General features: G+C 39.3%; 1 protein-coding gene across 5 annotated transcripts; it reads right to left on the bottom strand.

Moving 5' to 3' along the window:
- Positions 1-334: 334 nt before the first annotated feature.
- Positions 335-25469, bottom strand: LOC100892554 (probable histone-lysine N-methyltransferase PRDM7). Of its 5 annotated transcripts, none has more exons than XM_030993462.1 (6): positions 25400-25469; positions 20627-20781; positions 19864-19989; positions 18727-18870; positions 1765-1863; positions 335-733 (listed from the first exon to the last, which is right to left on the bottom strand). In XM_030993462.1, the coding sequence occupies exons 2-6, from the start codon at positions 20760-20762 to the stop codon at positions 444-446; spliced, it is 795 nt and encodes a 264-aa protein (XP_030849322.1). In that variant the 5' UTR covers positions 20763-20781; positions 25400-25469; the 3' UTR covers positions 335-443. The 5 variants fall into 5 exon arrangements, with proteins under 5 accessions (XP_030849322.1, XP_030849324.1, XP_030849323.1 ...); XM_030993464.1 differs by having other exon boundaries at positions 18727-18849; XM_030993463.1 differs by lacking the exon at positions 25400-25469 and adding an exon at positions 25108-25129.
- Between the last annotated feature and the right edge of the window lie 619 nt (positions 25470-26088).

Raw genomic sequence — 26088 nt, 5'->3', positions numbered from 1 at the left:
GAGATTATTCGTTTGATCAAATGCCTTGCCACATTGATCACATATAAATGGCTTCTCACCTGTATGGATACGTTTATGTGTTGTCAGAACATGAACTTGACTAAATGCCTTACCACACTGATCACATGCATAGGGCTTCTCACCTGTATGGATGCGTACATGTCTTGTGAGACCATGTTCTTGATTAAATGCCTTACCACATTGATCACATACAAAGGGCTTCTCACCTGTATGGTTGCGTACATGTCTTGTAAGATTACCTGCATTGTTAAATGCCTTACCACATTGATCACATGCATAGGGCTTCTCACCTGTATGGATGCGTACATGTCTTGTGAGATCACTAGCTTGATTAAATGCCTTACCACATTGATCACATACATAGGGGTTCTCACCTGTATGGATGCATTTACCTGTTCTGAGATCACCAGCTTCAAGTTGATTTAATGCCTTAATACCACATTGATCGCGCTTATAGGGTTTCTCACCAGTATGGATACGTTTATGTTTTGTGAGATCACCAGCTTGATCAAATGCCTTGCCACAGTGATTACATACATATTTTTTTTAGTACTTCTGATTTCTCCTTTGATGAACTGTAGAATGTCTTTCTTTGGTGCACCTGCTGGCGGGACGATACCATAGTGTCCATGTTTGTACTTGAGATGCTTCGCTAAAACAAGAGGAATGGCATAGAGTGATCCACAGTACTCACATCTATAGACTCCAGAATCTATTGAGAATGACAAACAGGTTCACATTGTTATAATCATTTTAATGAATTCATCTCCATCAGATTCAAAGTTATGCAGACAATATTCATTACATGTGATCTGATGGAATACACAGTAATTTGTTTTGAATGAGGTTGAAAATAACAACAAGAACTCTTTTATTTAGAATATTTTACATCACATTGACTGTGCATAAATATTGTCAACTTCTCACAATATCATTAAATATTATGTTTACTGATTTCATGAAACGTCACAAAAGGCAAAATATTATTCAAATTTAACAAAAACAAAAAGGGATTGTTATTTGATTGATGTTACATGCAGGGGCGTCGCTAGAGGGGGTGTCGGGGTTGGAACACCCCCCCCCCCCCCCCCCCCCCCCCCCATCAGGCATTTGTTGGTAAAATTGTGCTGCCGTCTGGTAAAATGAGAAAAGGGGGAGGGGAAAAAATGAGAGAGAAAGAACAAGAAAAGAAAAGAAAAAAAGGAAAGGGAAAGAAAGGAAAAGATAGGAAAAAAAAGGAAAAAGAGAAGAGGAAAAAGAAAGAGAAAAAAGAGGCCAAAAAAAAAAGGAAAAGAAAGAGAAGAATTAAAAGACAGAAAAGAAAGAAAAGAAAGAAACAAAAGAAAAGGAGAAAAGGAAAAAAAAGGAAAGAAAGAGAAAATGAGACAAAAAGAAATGGGGGGATGAAAGAGAGGAAAGAGGGGGGGGGGGGGGGGGTAAGAGAGAGAGAGGGGGGGGGTTAAGAGAGAGAGGGGGTTGTTGGGTGGAGTAATCTCGTCAAGGGAGCAAGAAAGATACGCATAGATATGTTGCTGTGTCGGGTCAGCTGTGTCACTATTCTCGCTCGATCCTCATGTACTATATCCAATGAATGCAGAAGTTTAAACTTAGCAAGATGTATAATGTCGGTAGGCCTGTGATGGCCTCTACAGCCCCCCCCCCCCCCCACTGAAAAATTTCTAGCGACGCCCCTGGTTACATGGTTCATTAGAATACAAATTTATTACAGAGCTGTATGCTAACCATCAGGAACATGTTCTTTGTTGTAAGACTTGCGGCTCACTGCTCTCTTCGGGTATCTAGACTGTCTAGTGGCTGGTTGGGGTTTCTCCTTTCTCCTGTCTGAAATAAAAATATGCACAAATTGATTTAGTTTATTCCCAACTTATCCTTATCAAAATGATTGAGATTTTCATCTTATAGTTTAATTGTTGTTGTTAACAGCCAACCCTGGAATGAATATGTCTGTCCTATAACTTCACATATTAATTTGTCTTATAACTAAGATTACAGTCGCTAACTTAACACATGCACGTGCACACACCGACCGTCGGGACAGTATTGTGCTTCAGTTTGCCGTGAATCCCAAGAGAAAGTGCATATTATAAGTCTTTGTTTTTAGGAAAATACTCTGAAAAAGATAAGAAAATTGACACGAAACAGGTAAAAACATATCGACTTTTAAATCATGATCTTGATGAATATTAATTTCATTTTGGGTATGTTGGAGTAGGGTATCTCCATGCCGGAGTTTCGGGTCAAATTTTGGATAGACTTCTGAAGTGAACTTAAGGAGGCGAGTTGGCTCAGTCGGTTAAGCGTCCGTCTGTCGAACCAAAGATCCCGGGTTCGACTCCCACCCAGGCGGATGACTGAAGCCTGCGTTATGTGTTAACGTGCCCCTTCCCTTGTTCATAGACGCAGGTTATGTCAAGTGGAAAACACTCCGTCCCTCCCTCGGATAGGACGTTAAATGGAGGCCCTGTGTAGAAGATTCACTACCTTTGCACATTAAGAACCCACTGCACTATTCGTATAAGAGTAGGGGGAAACCCTGGTGTAGTGGTCCACCTGCACACACCCCCAGTATAGTACGATAATACTCTGTAAAGAGGTCTGTACTCAAAAAGGAGTATCTTTTGAAACATCGGTGAGCCTTGAAATTTGAAATGTGCTCTTCTGAGTAGGTCTAGTTGATTTTTTTAAATTATCCAACCATAATGGTGAAAGACAATCCAAAAGGGAAAATCGAAAAATCATTCAGCGCTAGAGGTCAATACGCATTAGCATAATAATAGCATCGACAGTGCGTTAATCTTCATTTCATGAAGCCTGCACTTTTCAGGAAGAAGAAGTCCCTATGCTTTACTGGAGTGGTTTAATATATAAGCAATTATCAATAGTAATAGTAATACATGTACAACAACCAGTACAAGCCAACTCACACATCTTCCAACCTTAACATAAAACAGGAGATTTGCTCCAGACCAAAGATAAAGTTGGAGATTCATTCTACACTAGCTAGTACTAGACTAACAATCGTAAGATAAGCTTTGAAAAACCTTGAAACAGTTCAATTTCATGGTCATGCATTGCATGACGTTCATAACTAGACAGGCCTGAGAGCTCGAGAGTGTGTGGCTTTGCACTGGGAAAAAGTCTAAAAAGCCTGATTTTGACATTTAAATTCTGTGCGAAATCGGATCAAATAACAGGCGCTCATCATTTCGTCAGCGGCAAGTCTTGAATCGGTTGCACACAGTGACAGTCACACATCCTGGCTGTGTACTAAAAGCTGTGCTATTGTCGATTCTCAACATTTCACACACCATTGATATTGTACAAGACTCAACTGATTTCACTCGAAATCAGTTGAGTGACAATTGATGACACCTAAATAGCAGTAAAATACAATATTTCAACTTTACCGAAGTTAGAAAGAATAATTAAAAAATTCAAATTGTGAGTCTAGATCTACTGTCAAACTTCCCGATCAGCCGCATCGGCATTATTGTGTGCATTTCTGTGTTGTGAGTGTTTTGACTATTCATGTATTCAAATACTGACACGGTATATGTAGTACAGTGCTAAAGGTCAATACGCCATTTTTTTAAAATAATATAATTAATTCTTAGGTAGTCACAAATATCTATTCATCATGTTTTATACGGCTGAGAGGGGACCCTACAGTCCTAATAAATAGCGATACTGGTGAATTAGATAAGATAAGATAAGATAAGATTTTATTCGTCTTTCTTTCAAATGACATACAGAGCATAACATTGGATCATAACACATTTACAGTGCAAAAAAAACAAATTATTGCAATGATAAAAACAAAGGAGTTCGGAGGCACATGTGCTGACTCAGTAGTAGGGCCTCTCACCTGTATGGATACGTTTATGTTTCTTGAGATCACCAGCTTGAGTAAATGCCTTACCACATCATTTGTTTGTGATTCAGTTCAGGTTTCATAATTATATTCTTTTTGGTTAACAAATATAAACATTTTTAGTCCTTATTGCTTTTTTTCGGGGGGGGGGGGGGGGGGGGGGGGGGGGTACTCGTTTTGTCCCCCCCCCCCTTTCATTTACGGTAGGGGCCAGATGTCCCTTGTAGCTTCTGCCCCCCGCTTCTGGCGCCTATGTAAAATGATATAGACTTATATATATAAATGCGTTATTTCAGCAAGGAAGATTTGAAAGTCGCTATTATTGCACTAGCTAATTCATATTTTATTAATAAAGTTATTTCCTTGGTTCACTCTCTCGCTTTTTCCCCACAATCTTGATCTCCGATATTCTAAGCTGTTTGAATTCATAATCCTCGCGCCTCCGACCCCCCCCCCCCATACTCTCTCTCTCGCCGACTCCATCCAAACTCCCTCTCTCCCGTCCGATCTCTTACAAATTATATCCCCCAATCACACTCCCTCCCTTTCTCTCTTCCTAGCTCCCCCTCCTTCACTCTTCCTTCTCGTAATTTATGTGCATATATCTCTCTCTACTCTCGGTCACTATTATATAGTCTCCGGGAACGTACTATCATAACCATTCAAGCCTATGTTCTAATATGGCAATACAAGCAATACATCCAATTTAATAAAAGTCATCTACAAAAACAAGTCGTGAAAATCCAATAAAATCTTCAATATGACAAAACAGCACATAACAAACATCATATCTATACATTTCCATGAACAACAACCAACATTCGAACAACAATTCAAGTATGAAACATATCATATCATTGTTTGCGAAAGTGCAAAAATCGACTTGCGCCAAAGTGATGCCTACGTACAGTATGTATTATGTTGGGATTAGCGGCGTGAGAGAATGAATTGAATGTATCAAATGAAATGCTGTGCATATGCTTTTTGTAGGAGCAAATCACACACACACGCGCACGAATGGTTCGTTGATATTTGATATTCGATATTTGATATGTGTGGCATGATAAATTTTGTTAGGAATGTTATTTGGATCTGCAAAGACCAAATTAATACTCAAATCCCAATTGTTTTATCCAAACATCACATAAGCAACTTTGGCGCAAGTCGATTTTTGCACTCCTGTTCATCCACGTGGATACATAGTTTACATACCATACAAAAAAGATACCAAATGACTTGGGATCAAACCCTCTTTCATAAGATGTATAATAAATCACTGTTCATAGACGATTTTAAAAATAATTAGCAACTTTCTAGGTGTAAACTTTTTTTTACTCACACTGTATAATAGGCCCTATCGTTAAAGAACAGTTGACCACAATGTCAATTTTTTTTTTCTTTCTTACTGTGTTTCGTTTTCTTTCATTACATTTTTCTTGATTAATATTGATTAGACACAATTACCCCTGGGAACCAAATATTTTTACGAATTGCTTCTTTTTGGTTCCCCATACTACATGTTATGTTAATTACAAACGAATTGTTGATTACTTAATATTTTATTGTACTTTAGTCTTCAATTTATTCACTTAATTGTATTTCGTTTTTGAATGTATTGTTTGTTTGTTATTGTATAATCACTTGTTCAAATATATTTGTGAAATATGGAAATAAATTCAAATCAAGTCAAATAAAAACTGTCACATACAAAATTTTCAAATAATAGCAGTAATTAATACACGTACATGTACTACATAATCAGCTTTCTACACAAAGCACTTTTTATGAAGACAAAGTAAGAAATGAAATTCACCTTCCTACGATGCTAACTATTAATATAGCCTGGATCATAACAAAGAAATTAATTAAGATATCAACAAGCTTGTTGGTTTCTTATTAGAATGATCAGAATGTGTTGCTGTTAATGTACAACATTATTAACAACCAACCACTTTCAGACATCCAGTACAATGTTATGCATTGTATTTTATTAGATTGTCCATACACATATTTGAATTAGCATTTCAGATTGGAATTTCCTGAGTGCATAGTATAAAAGGTAAAGACCAGTTTTGGAAACGCCCCCTCTCAAAAAAGGAAATGGAAGCTCTTAATTACCAATCATGTGTAATTTTGCAGAGAAACCGCCTTCTAGTTGATATATTTGGTAAATTATTATATCTATTTGGACCTGATAGATATCTTGCACGTGTTGCGTAGTCCCATATACATCTTTCTGTGCACAGTGCTCTTAACTTTACCAAGACTGGGCCAAATTTCTTATCATTTTGATGATTCCAGAACCTTGCAGTACACACCAATACTTATAGATGATCAACCTTTTCTGATCGATTCCACAACGTTTCTTTCACAATGCAATCGCATGACCAGAACTGGTCTTTATCTTTAAAGCCCTGTTCATAGAGTAGCATCATAATGAATATGGCATTTTGATACAATACAGACTGAATTGGGCGACATTGTTTGAAACTTTCAACATCTGTAGTGACGTGACAATCAACACAATCACAATTGAAAGAAGGAACTTCTTAGATAAAGGCAGCCATATAGATATACACAAAGGTAGACAATTAACTGGGCTATTCATATCAGTTAAATAAAGTTGTATAAATCTATTCAGTATAAATGGTGCAATAAATGTCATTTTTCATATCATTTAGACTTTAGTCAGGTCATATTTCTTTGTACATTACATAACCAAAATTGTTTTTAAATGTTTTGCAAATTACAGCTTCAAAAATCATTATTTACACTTTATTTTGTACCATTTTAATCAGTATTTTTTCATCGTTTTTATTCTTCAACAGATGCCTTCCCATTCGATGAACATTTTCTTGATTCATTCTGTATTTCATTTAATTTATCGTTGCATTTTGATTTTGGTTCAAGATTTTTATTGCACTGAGAACACTGTCCTTTAAATTTCTTTTTATGTTGACGTAAAGTTGACAAATCACTAGATGCCTTACCACACTGATCACATAAAAAGAGCTTCTCACCTGTATGGATACGTTTATGTGCTGTGAGACTATTTTTTTTATTAAATGCCTTACCACATTGATCACATACATATGGCTTCTCACTTGTATGGATTCGTTTATGTGTTGTGAGGACATGTTCTTGATTAAATGCCTTACCACATTGATCACAAACATGAGGCTTCTCTCCTGTATGGATGCGCTTATGTTTCTTGAGATCATTAGCTTGATTAAATGCGTTACCACACTGATCACGAACAAAGGGCTTCTCACCTGTATGGATGCGTTTATGTCTTATGAAACCATCTTCACGATTAAATGCCCTACCACACTGATCACATACAAAGGGCTTCTCACCTGTATGGATACGTTTATGTGATGTGAGACTATTTATATGATTAAATGCCTTACTACATTGATCACAAACATATGGCTTCTCACCTGAATGGATACGTTTATGTGCTGTGAGACTATTTTTTTTATTAAATGCCTTACCACATTGATCACATACATATGGCTTCTCACTTGTATGGATTCGTTTATGTGTTGTGAGGACATGTTCTTGATTAAATGCCTTACCACATTGATCACATACATAGGGCTTCTCACCTGTATGGATGCGTTCATGTCTTGTGAGATCACCAGCTTCATTAAATGCCTTACCACATTGATCACATACATAGGGTTTCTCACCCGTATGGATGCGTTTATGTCTTGTGAGATGACCTATTTGATTAAATGCCTTACCACATTGATCACATACATAGGGCTTCTCACCTGTATGGATGCATTTATGTTTCGTGAGAACATGTTTTTGATTAAATGCCTTACCACATTGATCACATACATAGGGCTTCTCACCTTTATGGTTGCGTTTATGCTTTGCGAGGTTAATTTTTTGATCAAATGCCTTGCCACATTTATTACATACATAGGGTTTATCACCCGTATGGATGCGTTTATGTCTTGTGAGATGAATTTTTTGATTAAATGCCTTACCACATTGAACACATACATGGGGCTTCTCACCTGTATGGATGTGTTTATGTTTTGTGAGATCACTAGCTTGATTAAATGCCTTACCACACTGATCACATACATAGGGCTTCTCACCTGTATGGATGCGTATATGTTTTGTGAGATCACTACCTTGATTACATGCCTTACCACATTGATCACATACATAGGGCTTTTCACCTGTATGGATGCGTTTATGTTTTGTGAGATCACTAGCTTGATTAAATGTCTTTCCACAATGATCACAAAGATAGGGCTTCTCACCTTTATGGATGCGTTTATGTTTCGTGAGATCACCAGCTTGATTAAATGCCTTACCACATTGATCACATACATAGGGTTTCTCACCTGTATGGATGCGTTTATGTGTTGTGAGATAGCCAGCTTTATTAAATGCCTTGCCACATTGATCACATGCATAAGGCTTCTCACCTGTATGGATGCGTCTATGTGTTGTGAGAGTACAAGCATGATTAAATGCCTTACCACACTGATCACATACAAAGGGCTTCTCACCTGTATGGATACGTTTATGTGATGTGAGACTATTTATTTGATTAAATGCCATACCACATCGATCACATACATAGGGCTTCTCGCCTGTATGGATTCGTTTATGTTTTGTGAGGTTACTTTTTTGATCAAATGCCTTGCCACATTGATCACAAAGATAGGGCTTCTCACCTGTATGGATGCGTTTATTATGCGTTGTGAGATTACCGGTTCGATTAAATGCCATACCACATTGATCACATACATGGGGCTTCTCACCTGTATGGATGCGTTTATGTTTTGTGAGATAGCCAGCTTGATTAAATGCCTTACCACATTGATCACATACATAGGGCTTCTCACCTGTATGGATGTGTTTATGTTTTGTGAGATAGCGAGCTTGATTAAAGGCCTTACCACATTGAACACATACATGGGGCTTCTCACCTGTATGGATGCGTTTATGTTTTGTGAGATCACTAGCTTGATTAAATGCCTTACCACATTGATCACATACATGGGGCTTCTCACCTGTATGGATTCGTTTATGTTTTGTGAGGTTACTTTTTTGATCAAATGCCTTACCACATTGATCACATACATAGGGCTTCTCACCTGTATGGATGCGTCTATGTGTTGTAAGATCACTAGCTCGATTAAATGTCTTACCACATTGATCACAAAGATAGGGCTTCTCACCTGTATGGATGCGTTTATGCGTTGTGAGATTACTGGCTCGATTAAATGCCATACCACATTGATCACATACATAGGGCTTCTCACCTGTATGAATGCGTCTATGTGTTGTGAGAGTACAAGCATGATTAAATGCCTTACCACATTGATCACATACATAGGGCTTCTCACCTGTATGGATGCATTTATGTTTTGTGAGACCACTAGCTTGATTAAATGCCTTACCACATTGATCACATACATGTACATAGGGCTTCTCACCCGTATGGATGCGTCTATGTTTTGTGAGATTAGGTTCTAGATTAAATGCCTTACCACATTGATCAAATACAAAGGGCTTCTCACCTGTATGGATGCGTTCATGGTTTGTGAGATTACCGGCTTGATTAAATGCTATACCACATTGATCACAAACATAGGGCTTCTCACCTGTATGGATGCGTTTATGTGTTGTGAGATTACCGGCTTGATTAAATGCTATACCACATTGATCACAAACATAGGTTTTTTTCCCGTTTTGCATAATTCTTGATTTACTACATCTGATTTCTCCTTTGATGAACTGTAGAATGTCTTCCTTTGATGCATCTGCCTTTGGGACAATACCATAGTGTCCATGCTTGTACTTGAGATGCCTTGCTAAAAGAAGCGGAATGATTTCGTCAGAATTTTCTTTCTTCCTCTTTATTTATTTATTTATTTATTTATTTATTCTTTATTTTTATTTCTCCCCCTTTTTTGTTCCGAGGATAACTCACGATCGGTTGTGTTAATTTCTTTCAATTTTGGCAGTCATAGGTCATTGTCATGAGACGTGACAGGAACATTTTCAAGGTCATCAAATCTTCATGACGTCAACCAGGCGCCATTTTGTGAAATCATATTATCCATCATATCTTCATGACGCGTCATCAAAGGTCATTCATATTTATATCACATATACTGAAGGTCAAGGGTCAACAGGTCATGTCATCAAAGATCAAATAAAGGTCATGACACGCGTGAATGCGCGCGTCAAAATTTAAAAATGCTCAAAATCACTTAACTATTAAACGAGAGTATGAATCAGATCATTTTAAGCATTTCAAAATTTTCCGTCCGTATGTGTCCCCTCGCGCGTCCTGCGCGCTCAAATTCCTCTTACCGTAATTTATTAATTTCATTCATTCTTGACCTTTTATAAGGCCATGAGCGCGGGTCAAAGTTCAAAATCCGCGCGTGCTGCTATGGGCAATATAATGCACATTTGATCAAAAACATGCCATTTTAAAAATCGTAATAGCTCTTCAGATAGTCTGTCGACCCCCAATTTTTATATCATGGTTGGAAAAAGCATGAGTTGGAGATATGATTTCATACCACCTTGACTCGTACAAAGTGAAACAAAGTCATCATATTGGCATCTAAACTAAAAAAAAAGTATTTTGTTGATGAAGTCATTTTTGTCTTTGTTTAATTGAGATTATCTCGCTTAATGGTGATCAATTTTCTCCAAGATTTTGATATGTTGTAGCTGATATAATTCTCTACAAGAAATAATTTATTATTCATTTGGATGACGTCATCATAGTGAAATATTCAATTGAAGGCGGCAATGCATAATTTGTCATATTTGCGTGTTATGTCTATGGAAGGTCAGTTTTTTCAAAACATGAATCTGCATGACAATGTGTTTTGACCAGTATCTTGGTTGTTATTCAACAGTTTTCTCCCAAATGTTAGTATGTTGTAGCTGAGACTAATTTTTGGCTAGAATCAGTTTCTCAAACGTCTTTCAGGCAAATTTAGAAGTTGATAAACGCAAAGCCTTTTTTTTAAAGGGCTTTAGATATGGGCATATCTAAAGACGCAAAAAAAAATCACGTTTCTGAGACATCGATAAACGTAAAGTTGTTTTGAACCTCACATACAAATAGGACCACCCAGGTGTTGTGTACAAGCATGTGTGTGAAGTTGACCTCCGAGAAACTGTCTGCTACCCTGGTCAAAACAGTTGGGCAGACACAAGGCCTTTATTTTGAATCATGAAGGGACGATAAACGCGACATCCCGCAAATCACGATCGTATAGTGGGGTATGATAGTGGGGTACGATATGTACATATCTAGTGGCAAGCCTTGATAAACGCACCCTATATGTTATCTAAATTATCCCTCATTTTAACGATAAGATTATAATCAACATCATTAACACTATCATCATCATCATCATCACCATTACTATCATGATCATCATCATCATCATTGCTTATATGTCTCTTATATGTCTATATAATTTCTCCCATTCTCAAATCTATCATAAAAAGTGAAGACAGACCACCTAATTCGTCCCCCTGACGAATTAAATTTCTAGTTATTCTTTATTTTTATTTCTCCCCTTTTCTTGTTCCGAGGATAACGATCGGTTGTGTTACTTTCTTTCAATTTTAGCACAATCATAGGTCATTGTCACGAGACGTGACAGGAACATTTTCAAGGTCATCAAATTATTGTGACGTCATTCAGGCGCCATTTTGTGAAATCACATTATCCATCATATCTTCATGATGCGTACTCAAAGTTCATTCATATTTATATCACATATACTTCAGGTCAAGGGTCAACAGGTCGTGTCATCAAAGGTTAAACAAATAATAATAACAATAATACTACTCAGTTTTTATATAGCGCAAATTACAATGAACTCTCTAAGCGCTGTGAAAATAGAAACAATTCAAGAAGTGAGTACAGAAGAAATGAAATGATAAGAACATAATAGCATGATGAATATCCAAACTGAAACTACATGTACATGTATAATACATTATATTGTATAAAGAATGGTACAAAATTACATTTGAAAAAGGTAAGACTTTAACAGAGGCTTGAATATATCAAAAGAACATTCTTTGATATTAATAGGAAGTTTGTTCCATAGTTGAAGGACTGCATATTGAAATGCTCTATGCCCATATGATATTGTATACGGTAAGGGGGACAAACAACCGTCTTGAACTAGAACAAAACTGCCTAATTGGATGATACTCATTGAGAAGCTGTTGTAAGTAGAGAGGAGCCAATTTATGCTGACATTTGAATGCTATTACAAGAAGTTTAAATATTAATCTATATTTAACTGGAAGCCAATGTAAATTACGAAGTATGAGGGAAACTGATTCTCGTGAATGTGTTCTAGTAATGAGCCTGGCAGCAGAATTTTGTATTCGCTGCAGTCTACAAATCAGTGTATCAGGAAGACCGTACAATAAACCATTACAGCTATCAATATGGCTAATTACAAAATCATGGACAAGTCTTTCTGTTGTATCCTGATCAAGGTAAGGCCTTATTTTTCCTATCTTATATAGTCCATAAGCAGCATTACGGCATATTTTGCTAATGTGAATTGACATTGCTAATTGATTATCTATCACAACCCCAAGGTTCCGAGCACACCTTGCTGGCTGAAAATGAGAGGAGGGAGCAAACTTCTTGTTCGATGTCGAGAAGCCAAGTGTATTAATTCTGTTTTCCCCTCATTAATTGACAGGCCATTTTCCGATGAACATGATAATATCTCCTGCAGGCACGCCTCTAATCTGGGAATCACGTTAGGCCAGTCATCACGATTCACTATAGCATACACCTGGGTGTCATCAGCATAGATAGCGTGACCAAATCCATGTGCCTTAATGATATCTTCAAGGGGAGAGGAGTACAAAGTAAAAAGAATAGGGCCCAACACCGAGCCCTGTGGCACTCCACGTAGCAGTTCTTGATTAGCCAACATCTTCCCTCTAATGACGAAAAAATGAGAACGACCCTTAATATATGATTCAATCCAATCAAAAGCAGCACTACTGAATCCAAATCTGTTCCGCAGCCGAAGGAGTAAGATGCTATGGGACAACGTGTCAAAGGCTGCTGAATAGTCTAACATCAGCGGAACTGCTTCTTGACCACAGTCCAAGGCAAGGAGGAGATCATTGCAAACCTTCAGCAAAACTGTCTCACAACTGTGATTTTTCCAATATGCGGACTGCATGATAGAATTCAAGTTTTTCGCTGCCAGATAACACTGTATCTGTGAGGCTGCTGCACGTTCAAGAGCTTTAGAGATGAATTTCAAATTAGCAATCGGTCTATAACAATTCAGGTCATCAGCATCCAATTTACTATTCTTCAAAAGTGGCTTGACTTGGGAATGTTTCAAGGAATCAGGAAACAGTCCCTGATCAAACGATAGATTGATGATCTGTGCAATAATTGGACCGATCACACTCTTGCACCGTTTTAGAAGATGAGTGGAGATTGGATCAAGTACACAAGTAGATGACGGAGAATCAGCAACGAGTTTAATTGCCTGCTGCACTGAAATTGGAGTGAACTTCACAAATGCAACACTAGATCGTTGGTCAGCATGTTGGTCATCTGAAGGTGAGTCTGCAGAGGCTGATGAAGCTGTATGCAATTTATCAATGATGCGGCTTATCTTCTCTTTGAAAAATTTGGAGAAACGCTCAGCAAGCAACTCATCGGAATCAGTGGAAGGGAGCACCATGGTTTGATTAGCATCACATAATTTCTGAACTTTCTTGAAAAGATCACGGTAATCACAATCTCTGAACTTGCTGACGTGAAAGTTTTTCTTAGCTTCTCGTACAGACAGTACTGGCTACTAAAAAACTTAAAGTTCTGATTATCAACCTCAAGCCCAGAAGATCGTTTTTTATGTTCTAAACGTCTCAGGTTTTGTTTAGCTTTTCGTAGTTCATCATTATACCAAGGTGCATTAGGTCGACAGGTTATTTCCTTCGACAGGAGGGGAGCATGCTTATCCAAAAGATCTCTAAGAACATGATCATGCTGATTTACTAGAGTGTTTAAGTCAGAAGAAGGATGAGTATACAATTCTGACTCAAGAATGTCCCTACAAAATGTGTCAACATCAATCGCATCTATTTTACGTGTGGTAATTCGTAGCTTGACAGGATCTGGTTTTCTCGTGCTCAGTGAACAGGTGACAGCAGCATGATCGGATGGTAAGTATTCTGTGGTTGCTACATTGCTGACAAGGTCATCCGAAGCACGTGACAAGACCAAGTCTAGTGTATGCCCCCGTTCGTGAGTAGAACCTGCGACATGTTGTACTAAGTCGAAAGAACTGATCAGCTCCATGAATGCTTAGGCCTCCCTATTCTGCTCATCATCCACATGAAAATTGAAATCGCCAGTGATTAAAAGTCTACTTGGATCAGACACAAGGAGCTCCAAATATGATGAAAACTCATGAATGAATAAAGACGCTGTCTGTTGATGGTTCTGAGTTCTCTGCGGCCTGTAAACCACTACTTGTCGAAGGGGCGTTCTACAGTTACACATTTTGTGCGTCTATTCCTGCCTCCTTTGTGACCTCGTTTAATTTTCGGTCTTGCATTTATTTCAATAGATTTGATATTTGCCCAAACTTTGTTTTCTAACCGATAATTAACATGGCTTTGAATATCCAAAAGGGTTTGACGTTTATAAGGTCCTGAGTTAGGAGAACACTGGTGTGGTGATGTTCGAGGGGCTATAGCACAAGAATAATTTGCTGATATTTCCTTTCCAGCATCAGGACCAGGGTTAGATTGAATATCGCCTGATTTCAAAAGTTCTAACCTAAATGTGCAGTCACTGTTGCTGTAGTATGCAATTCTTCTACAACAGAAGATGCTCTTGGATTTGGTATTAACATCGATAGCATATGGCTTCCTAACAACAGGGCTTCTTAGAAGCAAGTTCTCATGTACCCCACCAATGAATAGGTTGGTGGCTGTCAAAAGAACAACACACAAAAAACACAAAGCCTTCATTGTGAAGTTTGATCCTGGCATTATCAGTCTGGCTAGCAGGGTCCGCTTGAGTGATCAATAACTTCCTGGGTAGAAAATGGCTACAGCTTTCACATACTCAACATGGCAGATCCCATTTTCAAAGTTCCATATCTGTTGCTAAAACAAGGGTGAATTCTTTCCCCAAAACGGTCCTGTAGAATTCTTGAGTTAAATAAAAGATGTAGTTCCAGGATAATTGGATAACATGCAGTAGGTTCAATATAAAAGAGATAGCACTTGAGAGGGGATGAGAGCTGCTGTTACGCACTCAGTCCCGATTCTCATCAAACAAAGGTCATGATGCGCGCAAACGCGTGCGTCAAAATTTAAAATTGCTCAAAATCACTTAACTGTTAAACAAGAGTACGAATCAGATCATTTTAAGCATTTCAAAATTTTCTGTGTGTACGTGTCCCTGCGCGCGCTGTGCGCGCTTACAGCGCGCGGAAAAGGTCAAATTCATTCTTTTTTTACATGATTTGGATTCCTCTTACCGTAATTGACAATTTACATGAATTTCAGTCACTCTTGACCTTTCATAAGGCCGTGAGCGCGCGTCAAAGTTCAAAATCCGCGCGTGCTGCTATGGGCAATATAATGTACATTTGATCAAAAACATGCCATTTTAAAAATCGAAATAGCTCTTCAGATAGTCCGTCGACCCCCAATTTCTATATCATGGTTGGAAAAAGCATGAGTTGGAGATATGATTTAATAGGGACTTTTAAATTTGCACGACGACTACGTGGATTGCTACGATCGACATCCTTTTAAAACACTGCCTTGAATGGACGTCACACGTATCAGTCCACGCAAATCTAAAAGTTCCTAATACCACCCTGACTCGTACAAAGTGAAACAAAGTCTTCATATTGGCATCTAAACTTAAAAAATGTATTTTGTTGATGACGTCATTTTTATCTTTGTTTAATTGAGATTATCTCGCTTATCGGTGATCGATTTTCTTCCGGATTTTGATTATGTTGTAGCTGAGATAATTTCCTACTAGAAATATGTCATTTATTTTTCATTTGGATGACGTCATCACAGTGAAATATTCGATTAAAGGCGACAATGCATAATTTGTCATATTTGCGTGTTATGTCTATGGAAGGTCAATTTTTTCAAAACTTGATTCTGCATGACAATGTGTTTTGACCAGTATCTCGGTTGTTATTCAACAGTTTTTCTCCCAAATTTTATTATGTTGTCGCTGAGACTATATGTTATCTAAATCACCCCTCACTTTTCCGATAAGAAGTCAGAATCACGCTCATGATTATGATCATCATCATTATCATAATGATGATAATCATCCTCATCAACATCATCATGATGATGATCATCATCATCATAATCATCATTATCATCGTCATCATCGCCATTATCATCATCACCATCATCATGACCATTATCAACATGATCATCATCATTGTTTACATGTCTATATAACTTCTCCCATTCTGAAATCTATCATAAGAAGTGAAGACAGACCACCTAATTCGTCCCCATGACGAATTAAATTTCTAGTTTTATTTTGTTGTTGTTAACTGCCAGCCCTGGCATGAATCCGTCTGTCCTATAACTTCACATATTTTTTTGTCTGTCATCCCTCTTGAATCCCATTACAAACAAATAACACAATAATACACTTCAGTTATTGTGGGATAGCCTGACAATGACTACACAATATGTCAAGTTTTTTTCAGTTGTTTCCCTTAAGTTTATCTGTTCATGCCATTTCAGTTAATACTGTCAGTGCTTTGGTTGGGGAAGTTGTAACTAGTAAGACACAATACAAGAAACAGTTAATGTCTATCCAGATCCATTATGGCCAACCCGGCCCCCTCTATCCAGATCCATTATGGCCCACCCAGCCCCCTTTATCCAGATCCATTATGGACCACCCGGCCCCCTCTATCCAGATCCATTATGGCCAACCCGGCCCCCTCTATCCAGATCCATTATGGCCCACCCAGCCCCCTCTATCCAGATCCATTATGGCCCACCCAGCCCCCTCTATCCAGATCCATTATGGCCAACCCGGCCCCCTCTATCCAGATCCATTATGGCCCACCCAGCCCCTTCTATCCAGATCCATTATGGCCCACCCGGCCCCCTCTATCCAGATCCATTATGGCCCACCCGGCTCCCTCTATCCAGATCATTTATGGCCCACCCGGCCCCCTCTATCCAGATTCATTATGGACCACCCGGCCCCCTCTATCCAGATACTTTATGGCCCACTCGGCCCCCTCTATCCAGATCCATTATGGTCCACCCAGCCCCCTCTATCCAGATCCTTTATGGCCCACCCGGCCCCCTCTATCCAGATCCTTTATGGCCCACCCGGTCCCTCTCTATCCAGATCCTTTATGGCCCACTCGGCCCCCTCTATCCAGATCCATTATGGACCACCCAGCCCCCTCTATCCAGATCCATTATGGCCCACCCGGCCCCCTCTATCCAGATCCTTTATGGCCCACTCGGCCCCCTCTATCCAGATCCATTATGGCCCACCCAGCCCCCTCTATCCAGATCCTTTATGGCCCACCCGGCCCCCTCTATCCAGATCCTTTATGGACCACCCAGCCCCCTTTATCCAGATCCATTATGGACCACCCAGCCCCCTCTATCCAGATCCATTATGGCCCACCCGGCCCCCTCTATTCAGATCCATTATTGCCCACCCGGTCCCTCTCTATCCAGATCCATTATGGACCACCCAGCCCCCTCTATCCAGATCCATTATGGACCACCCAGCCCCCTGTATCCAGATCCATTATGGCCCACCCAGCCCCCTTTATCCAGATCCATTATGGCCCACCCGGTCCCTCTATCCAGATCCATTATGGCCCACCCGGCCCCCTCTATCCAGATCAATTATGGCCCACCCAGCCCTCTCTATCCAGATCCTTTATGGCCCACCCGGCCCCCTCTATCCAGATCCTTTATGGACCACCCAGCCCCCTTTATCCAGATCCATTATGGACCACCCAGCCCCCTCTATCCAGATCCATTATGGCCCACCCGGCCCCCTCTATTCAGATCCATTATTGCCCACCCGGTCCCTCTCTATCCAGATCCATTATGGACCACCCAGCCCCCTCTATCCAGATCCATTATGGACCACCCAGCCCCCTGTATCCAGATCCATTATGGCCCACCCAGCCCCCTTTATCCAGATCCATTATGACCCACCCGGTCCCTCTGTCCAGATCCATTATGGCCTACCCGGCCCCCTATATCCAGATCCATTATGGCCCACCCGGCCCCCTCTGTCCAGATCCATTATGGCCCACCCGGCAACCTCTGCCATTTTCCCGATTGTTGGGGAACGCGTAAGGATGCATGATGCCCCGTCAGTTGGTGACTATTTTTATTTTGAGTCTTGCACATCCTTTAAATCAATTTTTTTTTAAAACTGACCTACCGTTACAAAGTCATGTAATCTTTTGTCTTGTCAGCTCCAACATTGCTAATTTTTAGTGATTTTTGTACAAAACATGTGGAAATATCATTAACCCTATAAAGAGATAAAACAATGGTTATTTGGTCTTGTTTATAGTTTTAGGTGACTTTCCTCTTTCTCTCTATTTTTCTCCTGATTTATGAATGCAATGCTGAATGTACATTATACATAATTTGATAAAGAATTTCTATGTCAATCAATTAGTTTTATACAAAGCAATTTCACTCTGTTTAAAATGTGTTTGCTACGGTGTTAAAATTTAGACAGGGAAACTTAGACCAACCTCTTGATCTTTTCTTGGCCTTCTTCTGCTTGCACTCCTCATTCTCACTATCACTCTCCTCTACGATCTGTTTCTTTCTTCCATGACGAGGACGCATGAACTCTGAGGGACTGACCTGTATGCCTGCGTTGAAAAGATACAGACCTGCCAACCAGTACGATTTTTAGAAGCAAATACGACAGTACGATTTTCCTTAATAAAATACGATTTAAAAAAAAAAAAAAAAAAAAAAAACAATTTTTTATTATTTTTTTTTTTTAATATTAATATTTTGTGTGTGCGTCTGCCATTTTCAATGGCAAAACGTCCATTCTGTCCTGTAAAGTATCCTACAAGCATCTTACATAGGCAATTTGGGGATGTTTATTGGTTCATCGAACACACCAGTCATGACAAAATAATGCATATTCAACCAATGATCAATAAAAAAAATTCTTCCTGTAGGTAGAAACTGTAAGAGGCATTGATCCGCGTAACAATCCGTGTTTATTTTCAAGAATACAACTTTTGTCAGTAAAATACAACTTTTAACACTAAAGAATACAGTTTTTGAACTCCAGAGGTTGGCAGGTCTGAAGATATGTTTGAAATTTGGTATGTTCTTGAAATGTTCTCTAAATTCATCAAGAGGCCTTGAGCATTTGATTTTCAAGTGGACTTGGCGCCTTACAAATCTTATGTATTATTAAGATTCAATATAAAGTGATAATCAACGATTGTTTGACCTGACTGCTACGAAATCATGTATATGCTTGTAAGTAAACAACCATTGACCGACGGCTTTAACTCCTCTCCGAGGGACTAGAAATGTGGATCAATGCCTCAGAGGCGGCGCTCTGGGGGGGGGGGGAGGGTGGGGGCACAGTGACTCCCCCACTTTTTCAAGTACCCCAAAAGTGCCCCTTTTACTTTGACAAGTGCCCCTTCCCGTTTCCACCTTTTAAAAATGCCTCATTTTCAAATAAGTGTCTTTACCCTTTCGATAAGTGTCCTCTTTTCCTCTCATCATTAAACGTGCCCCTAATTTCAAGTGACTAAGAGCAATGTCCCCCAAAGCTCGCTCACTACGCTTGCTTGTTTAAAATGTGTTTGCTATGGTGTTACATGTAAAATTTAGACAGAGAAACTTAGACCAACCTATTGACTTTTTCTTGGCCTTCTTCTGCTTCCACTCCTCATCCTTGCTATCACTCTCCTCTACGATCTGTTTCTTTCTTCCACGACGAGGTCGCATGAAATCCGGGGGACTGTCGACCTGTAGTCCTGCATATAAAACACATTTTATTTATTATTTATTCTATTTTTTTTATACATTGTGAAAAAATGGGCAACTGGATAAACAATAAAAAGTACAATACAAAATAAAACAAAGCAAGAGCAAAAATATAGACTGATAATTATGGAAACAAGTATTATGAATTTCAATCACCATATACAATTTAGCTATTCTAGATAAAAAGCCGCAAAGGGTTCAATATTCAAGAAATCTAAGTTTTAAATTTGATATATTCTTAAAATGTTCTCTCACCATCAAGATGATTTGATGTAAAGTTCAAATCAATAGTTATTTTATAAAAGAAATAAAAAATAAAGTATCTTGGAGCATTTATGAATGGAAGTATAAATGTCCAAAAAAATCCGAATAACTTTGCGATTGCGAAGATTTCGAAGGATTTGCGCTACGAAAATACTAGTGAACGCACTAGTAAAATATGCGGAACGATAATGATTGCGCATGCGCGGGCGGGCTCTCATATATTCTCGAACGAGAATTATGAAGTAAAATCGAACTATATCGATTCAAATCAAATCAAATCAACAACAAAAAAGGAATTACTAGAATATTGGTCGAAAAGGCTTTAGATCCTTGTGATCTTGTTTCCGATGGATGACTACATACCAACTTCAAGCAACATCTCATAGTTTTCTTTGATGTTCTTGAGACGAAGTTTCTCATAGTCGCTCGTCTCTGCCCATTCCTTAGCTGTGAAGTAAGCCTGGACGGCTGAATAATCATCATTTGCTGGTAGAGGCATGGTGGCAATAGGGCGTTACCTGTGGGGAGGAAAAGGCGGAAAAGGAGTCTAATAATAGTCTTTTGAGTTAGACCAGGGGGGTGTCTCACAAAACTTGTCATCAGTGACAAATGACAGTTTTTGTTATTTAAGCTTTTGAAATCTTCGCTTCTGATTGGTTATCAGATTTGTCACTGATTTTAGTCATTTGTCATTGAAAAAAGGCTTTGTGAAACAGGACCCAGGGGGGTGTTTCACAAAGACTAATTCTAAGATCAAATTTAAGTTGGACTTAACAATGGCAGGTCATTCATGCCACTGGTTGCTCTCACCATTATGATCTTTAGATAATAATTTTTGCTTCAACAATGATATCCAAAAATGTAAATTCTGTAGATTTCTGACCTTCATTTGTACCAGTAAGTCAGACGAAGAAGGGTCGAAGGCAGGTAGATGCTATTCAATGTAAAATAAGCTTAAAACCGCCCGCTCGCTAAAAATGAAATTGACATCGCCTTAACTATGAATGTGCCCGACACGTCCCGCAGCAAGAAAACTCTGTTAGATACTCATTATTGTGAAAAGTTTATATATTACTTAAAAGCTTCTGCACCTGCTCCCTTCCCCCCCCCCCCCCAAAAAAGGATTGCGTCTTTCGCAAAGGTTAATCACTTCTTTTTCTTCCATCAGTGTCTACTGATCGGGGAATTAAAACGCATCTCCCATTCTCTCTCCTCAAAATGCTGGCTATGTCCCTGAATAACAACAATAAAACAAAAACAAAAAATAACCCATGAAAGAAATATTGTCGGCGGAGCAAATTGTCGGCAAAGCAAGTGTCGGCGGAGCAATTATTTGTAGGTGGAGCAACTGTCGGCGGGATGTCGGCGGAACAACTGTTGCGGAGCAATTGTCGCCGGAGCATGTGTCGGGTTACCTTTATGACTCTATGCTTTGCTGTAGGCCTCGTGTGCAGTAGACCTAGGCCTATATCCAATGTATGTCGTGCACACATAGCTGCGCGCTGCATTAGCAGAGCTGCCAACATTTGATTTGGGTAATCAGGGAGATTTCTGAGAGAGCAGCATCGAACGACTTCATTGTTGGCGGGAACCAAGAATGGCCTTTTAGTGCCCCTGGTGGGGGGGGGGGGGGCAGGGGGCAGGCCCCCAAAAGCTCTTGGTTTTAAGCCTCTTTGAAACCCTTTTAGAACACATTTTTTCAATGATTTCTCAAAATGGAAGGCTTTGATATGGCACATTTTATTTGCATACAATTGATAACATATGAACTTCACATCATATTTCAGACTATGAACTCCTGTTACCTCTATTGTGAAATGGGGGATGTACTTGTGGAAGGCAAGGACTGGGGTGTGCTTGAGGGTTTTCCTTGAAGTGACTGGTAGGTTGCTTGCTTGAGTTTGCTAAGGAGGTCCTTGCTATACTCCCTTTGGTAGCATGGGACATCTGTGTTGGCAATTTTCTCTGTTAGGAGTGCTTGAAGTGTTTTCAAATTCATTGATCCCCTGAAATCAGTTTTGTTCTTCCTAACAATGCTAAAAACTCTTTCACATGAAGCATTGGAATGTGGTATCACAAGCAAAGATTTCATCACTTTGCTCAGAAGTGTGTATTTCTTTGAGCCATTGCCATCCTCCATCTTTGAAATTGCAGACCATTTCTTGTCTATTCTCAAGTTTTTGTTCAGGATCTCTGGTTCCCCTGAAAAGTCTTCAACCTGGTATTGTGCAAATTCCAGCTCAAGCTTGTCCAGGTCTCCATTCTCTGATTGTCTGTTCAAAATGCAAGGGTACTTTTCAACAAAGTATTGCACAGATGAAAATGACACATCTCTTCTGGAACTGACATCAATCACTTCAGCCTCCTTAAGGAACTTAACATCTAGTGGCCAGGTTTTCAAGGCATAGTCACATGCTGATTCATAATACTTCCTCACCGACAAGTAGAAGTATGTCAAATCAGCATCTGTAAGACGAAGGGGAGAATCATCTTCTGGGCTTGTTGTACTCTCCAGGTATTCCTTGGCATCTTTTCCAATCATTAGATCTTTATCTGACTTCTGGCAATCTCTCTTACCATACTGCACTTTCTTGACATCAGAACATTCAACAATCACTGTTGGCTGCACGAATCTAACAAGCATATCTTGGAAGGTTTTATTAAGCTGCTTATTAAGAATGTGAATGCAGGGTTCTTCTCTCTGTAGGAGTAGGTTGATGTCATCAAAGATCTTGTTACTGTATTTGAGGAAGTAATTCATAAAAATGATGCTATTGTCTTGCAATGTGTGTAACCTAACAAACTATTAAAGTTCATGATACTGGCATAAAACAGTCAACGTGCAGATTAGTATTTCAAATAAAAACATAAAATCGTGAGAAAATCCACCCTTCAAGTCCCGCACACGTGTTTATGAGTAAGTCTAAGTTTTAGGGAGATTAATGAGGTCCCCAACTACTGACGAAATGAACTCAGGTCTATGGTATAGAGGGGTAGACTATTTCTCGATTTTACAAATCTAAGAACTGTTCATACTAACCTGAAAAAGCTCTGTATTCCTTTTGTATTGCCCCTTGCTTTCGCGGTTTGCTTGTGTTTGTCAGATGTGATGTGGCGAAATACATCATTTCTTCCCCCACTCTTGATGGAGATATCTGCGCCGCAAACTGTACAAAATGCGTAGTATTCGCCTTTCGTAGATTTCCCAACACAAGGCCATTCCAAGTGGTAGTCATCTTTATATTTCTGATAATATTTCGACTTCGACATTGTCCTGGATGATATTTTAATACTCAAACAGAGAGCAAAATACAGCCTTGTTTTGGACAAAGTTGACTTACGCCTTCGGAAGATGCAAGTTATATCGATGCGTTCCCAACGGCAAAGGAGATCAGAAAAAAAAAGTCGGCTTCAAAATCCACTCTGCAGTAACACTGCCATGTTGGTATCAAATGATAATCCACTTAAAAATCACATCGCAAAAGTCCCCAAATCCATCCAAAAACTGATGTTGAAATGTGCAGTTTTTTGGGCCGATCGCAGCAGACAAAGTCTGCTTGTTGTATCAGTGCAACTTCTGGCTGCTCTGACGCGACCGATCGGAAACCGGCACCAACGTACCGGGACGCTACGGGGGCCGGCGAGGAAGCCGCCCGGCAGAGCAAGCAGGCGAATTGCTATCACACAAACACCACTCACATTATCACATGTTCCCAATGGTTTGTTAGATTAGCCCGCCAGTCGTTCGGCGTAACTCTCATTTATTACGCTGTTAAATAAAGTACGATATCACGGTAAATTTATATTCGACGACTGGATAACAGGAAAATTCATATTACAGAATTGCCGTGTGTTTGTATACGTACGTACGAACTCAACATGCTAGTCTTGTGAAACAGTCGTTTATGAAAATAATACAACTTAAAATCTGGAAATCCGGGAGATTTTTGCATGGGGTCGGGAAAACGGGATATTGGGTCAAAATCCGGGAGTCTCCCGCAGGATCCGGGAGACTTGGCAGCTCTGCATTAGGTATGGTGGTGTGACCAAAGTTCGCGCGTGACCTAAGTTCGCTATCTCAAAAAATCAGTAAGATTACGAAAATCTGATATCACCAATGGAAAGAGGAACATAAAATTACCCAGAAGTGAAATTTTCTTTGGAATTGGGTACGAAATTGTGAAAATATTGACAAAAGATCGGCAAATTTTGCAATATTTTGCGTCCGTTCCGAAAAATGATCAACTTACCGATAAGGGTCTGAAAATCTTCAATTTGAGAGCAGATTTCCTCAAAATTGTAAGTAAAGAGTGGTACTAACTGATTGTATGATATCTTGCCTTGCAAATTATGATATTACCTTATTTTTGATGGATCACACTTTTTGATAAATCAACTGTAAACCTTCGTGCGTGAAGTTAGGTCTCGTTGTTTTTATGACTTTTTTAGATGCAGCGTGCACGAACGATCGGACATCGAATTTTTAGATCGCGATATCTCCGAAATCCTTCGACGATAAAATTTTCTAGTTGAACTAATCTGTAGTTAAAAACTTCGCCGTCCCTTTGGTTATAATTGAAATCAATAAATTTGTGTAGAATATGAGAAATCGTAGTTCGAATATCACATTTTGTAATATGTTCTAAAATGTCCGCGAACTTTGGTCACCCCTTCATAGTAGGCCTACTACTTACTATCCTGGCTGTGTATTAAAAAATTCTCAACATTATTCTAGGCTAATTCAAACACAACTGTACAAAACTCAACTAATTTCACTAAAAATAGGCACTGTGCTCTTTAGTGACACCTAAATTACAGTAAAATACAAAAAAAAAATAACTTACCGATGTTAAAAAGAATAATTTAAACATTAAAATTGTAAGTCTAGACTCTGTCAAACTTGCCGATCAGCCACATCGTGTTCATTGTTTTAGCGTGCATCTGTGTTTTGTGTAGACCTATGTATTGACTATTCGTGTGTGCATTTGTTTGCAGCGCTCCGCTAGATCTATTCTAGTCTAGGTGTCATGCAGATTTTTAGATAATTTAGTTGTACAAGTGCAAGTCTGCATAGTACGAATCTTAGGATTAAATCATGCTTACAGTTACAGAATTCAGATCTTCGAGTTAACTCACCTGAATGAAGAAATAATAGATATTTGAAGTGATGATGAACGGTGTGGCAGTGCAGTGTGGAGATTAGCAGTACACGTACACCTGAGTAGTCTGCTCGTCGCGCGCGTGGCATGCTGTTTACGACGAGAGCCCAGGGTTCAGGTCAAAGGTCGACCAAAGATGTGCGATCGAGGGCTGTGATATGTGAATAATTAATAGCCATTTAATTATCGTTTGTTGTGAGGTCGGTATTTATCTCATAACAACATCATCCAGTTGTTAGGGGTTTAGAATGCATGATTTTGGTGGCAAAGTGATGGAATATGCATCCCCTTTCTCCCACTGCATGAATAGGCACCTAATTCTAATCACTAATTCGTACCCCTTTCTCCTAGATCTATATATCTCTTATCTATCATCGTTATGAAGCCCCCCCCCCCCCCCCCCATCACTTTATCCATCCCAATATGCGTTTTCGATTTGAGCGATTTTTTTTTCTTCTTCTGTGTTTAAAATGTGATGCATGAAATTTTCTTTATAAAGGGGGTGGGGGCGGGAGCCCCTCTCCGACCCCCGCCCAGCCCCGTCCATAGCTGATAGGCCTATAGCTGCATGGACCCGGATTACAAAGTGTTAATCGCGATTGATCCAAACCAATCGCAAGTCCTCCAATCAAGTTTGCACCGAGTCTCTATCTACAGATTTGCGAA

This window comes from Strongylocentrotus purpuratus, unplaced genomic scaffold (genome assembly GCF_000002235.5).
Source record: "Strongylocentrotus purpuratus isolate Spur 01 unplaced genomic scaffold, Spur_5.0 spur5_scaffold_20, whole genome shotgun sequence".
In the NCBI taxonomy this organism is placed as follows: Eukaryota; Metazoa; Echinodermata; class Echinoidea; order Camarodonta; family Strongylocentrotidae; genus Strongylocentrotus; species Strongylocentrotus purpuratus.
Note: the sequence above shows the minus strand (reverse complement) of the source record. Positions and strands in the feature narration are given on the sequence as shown.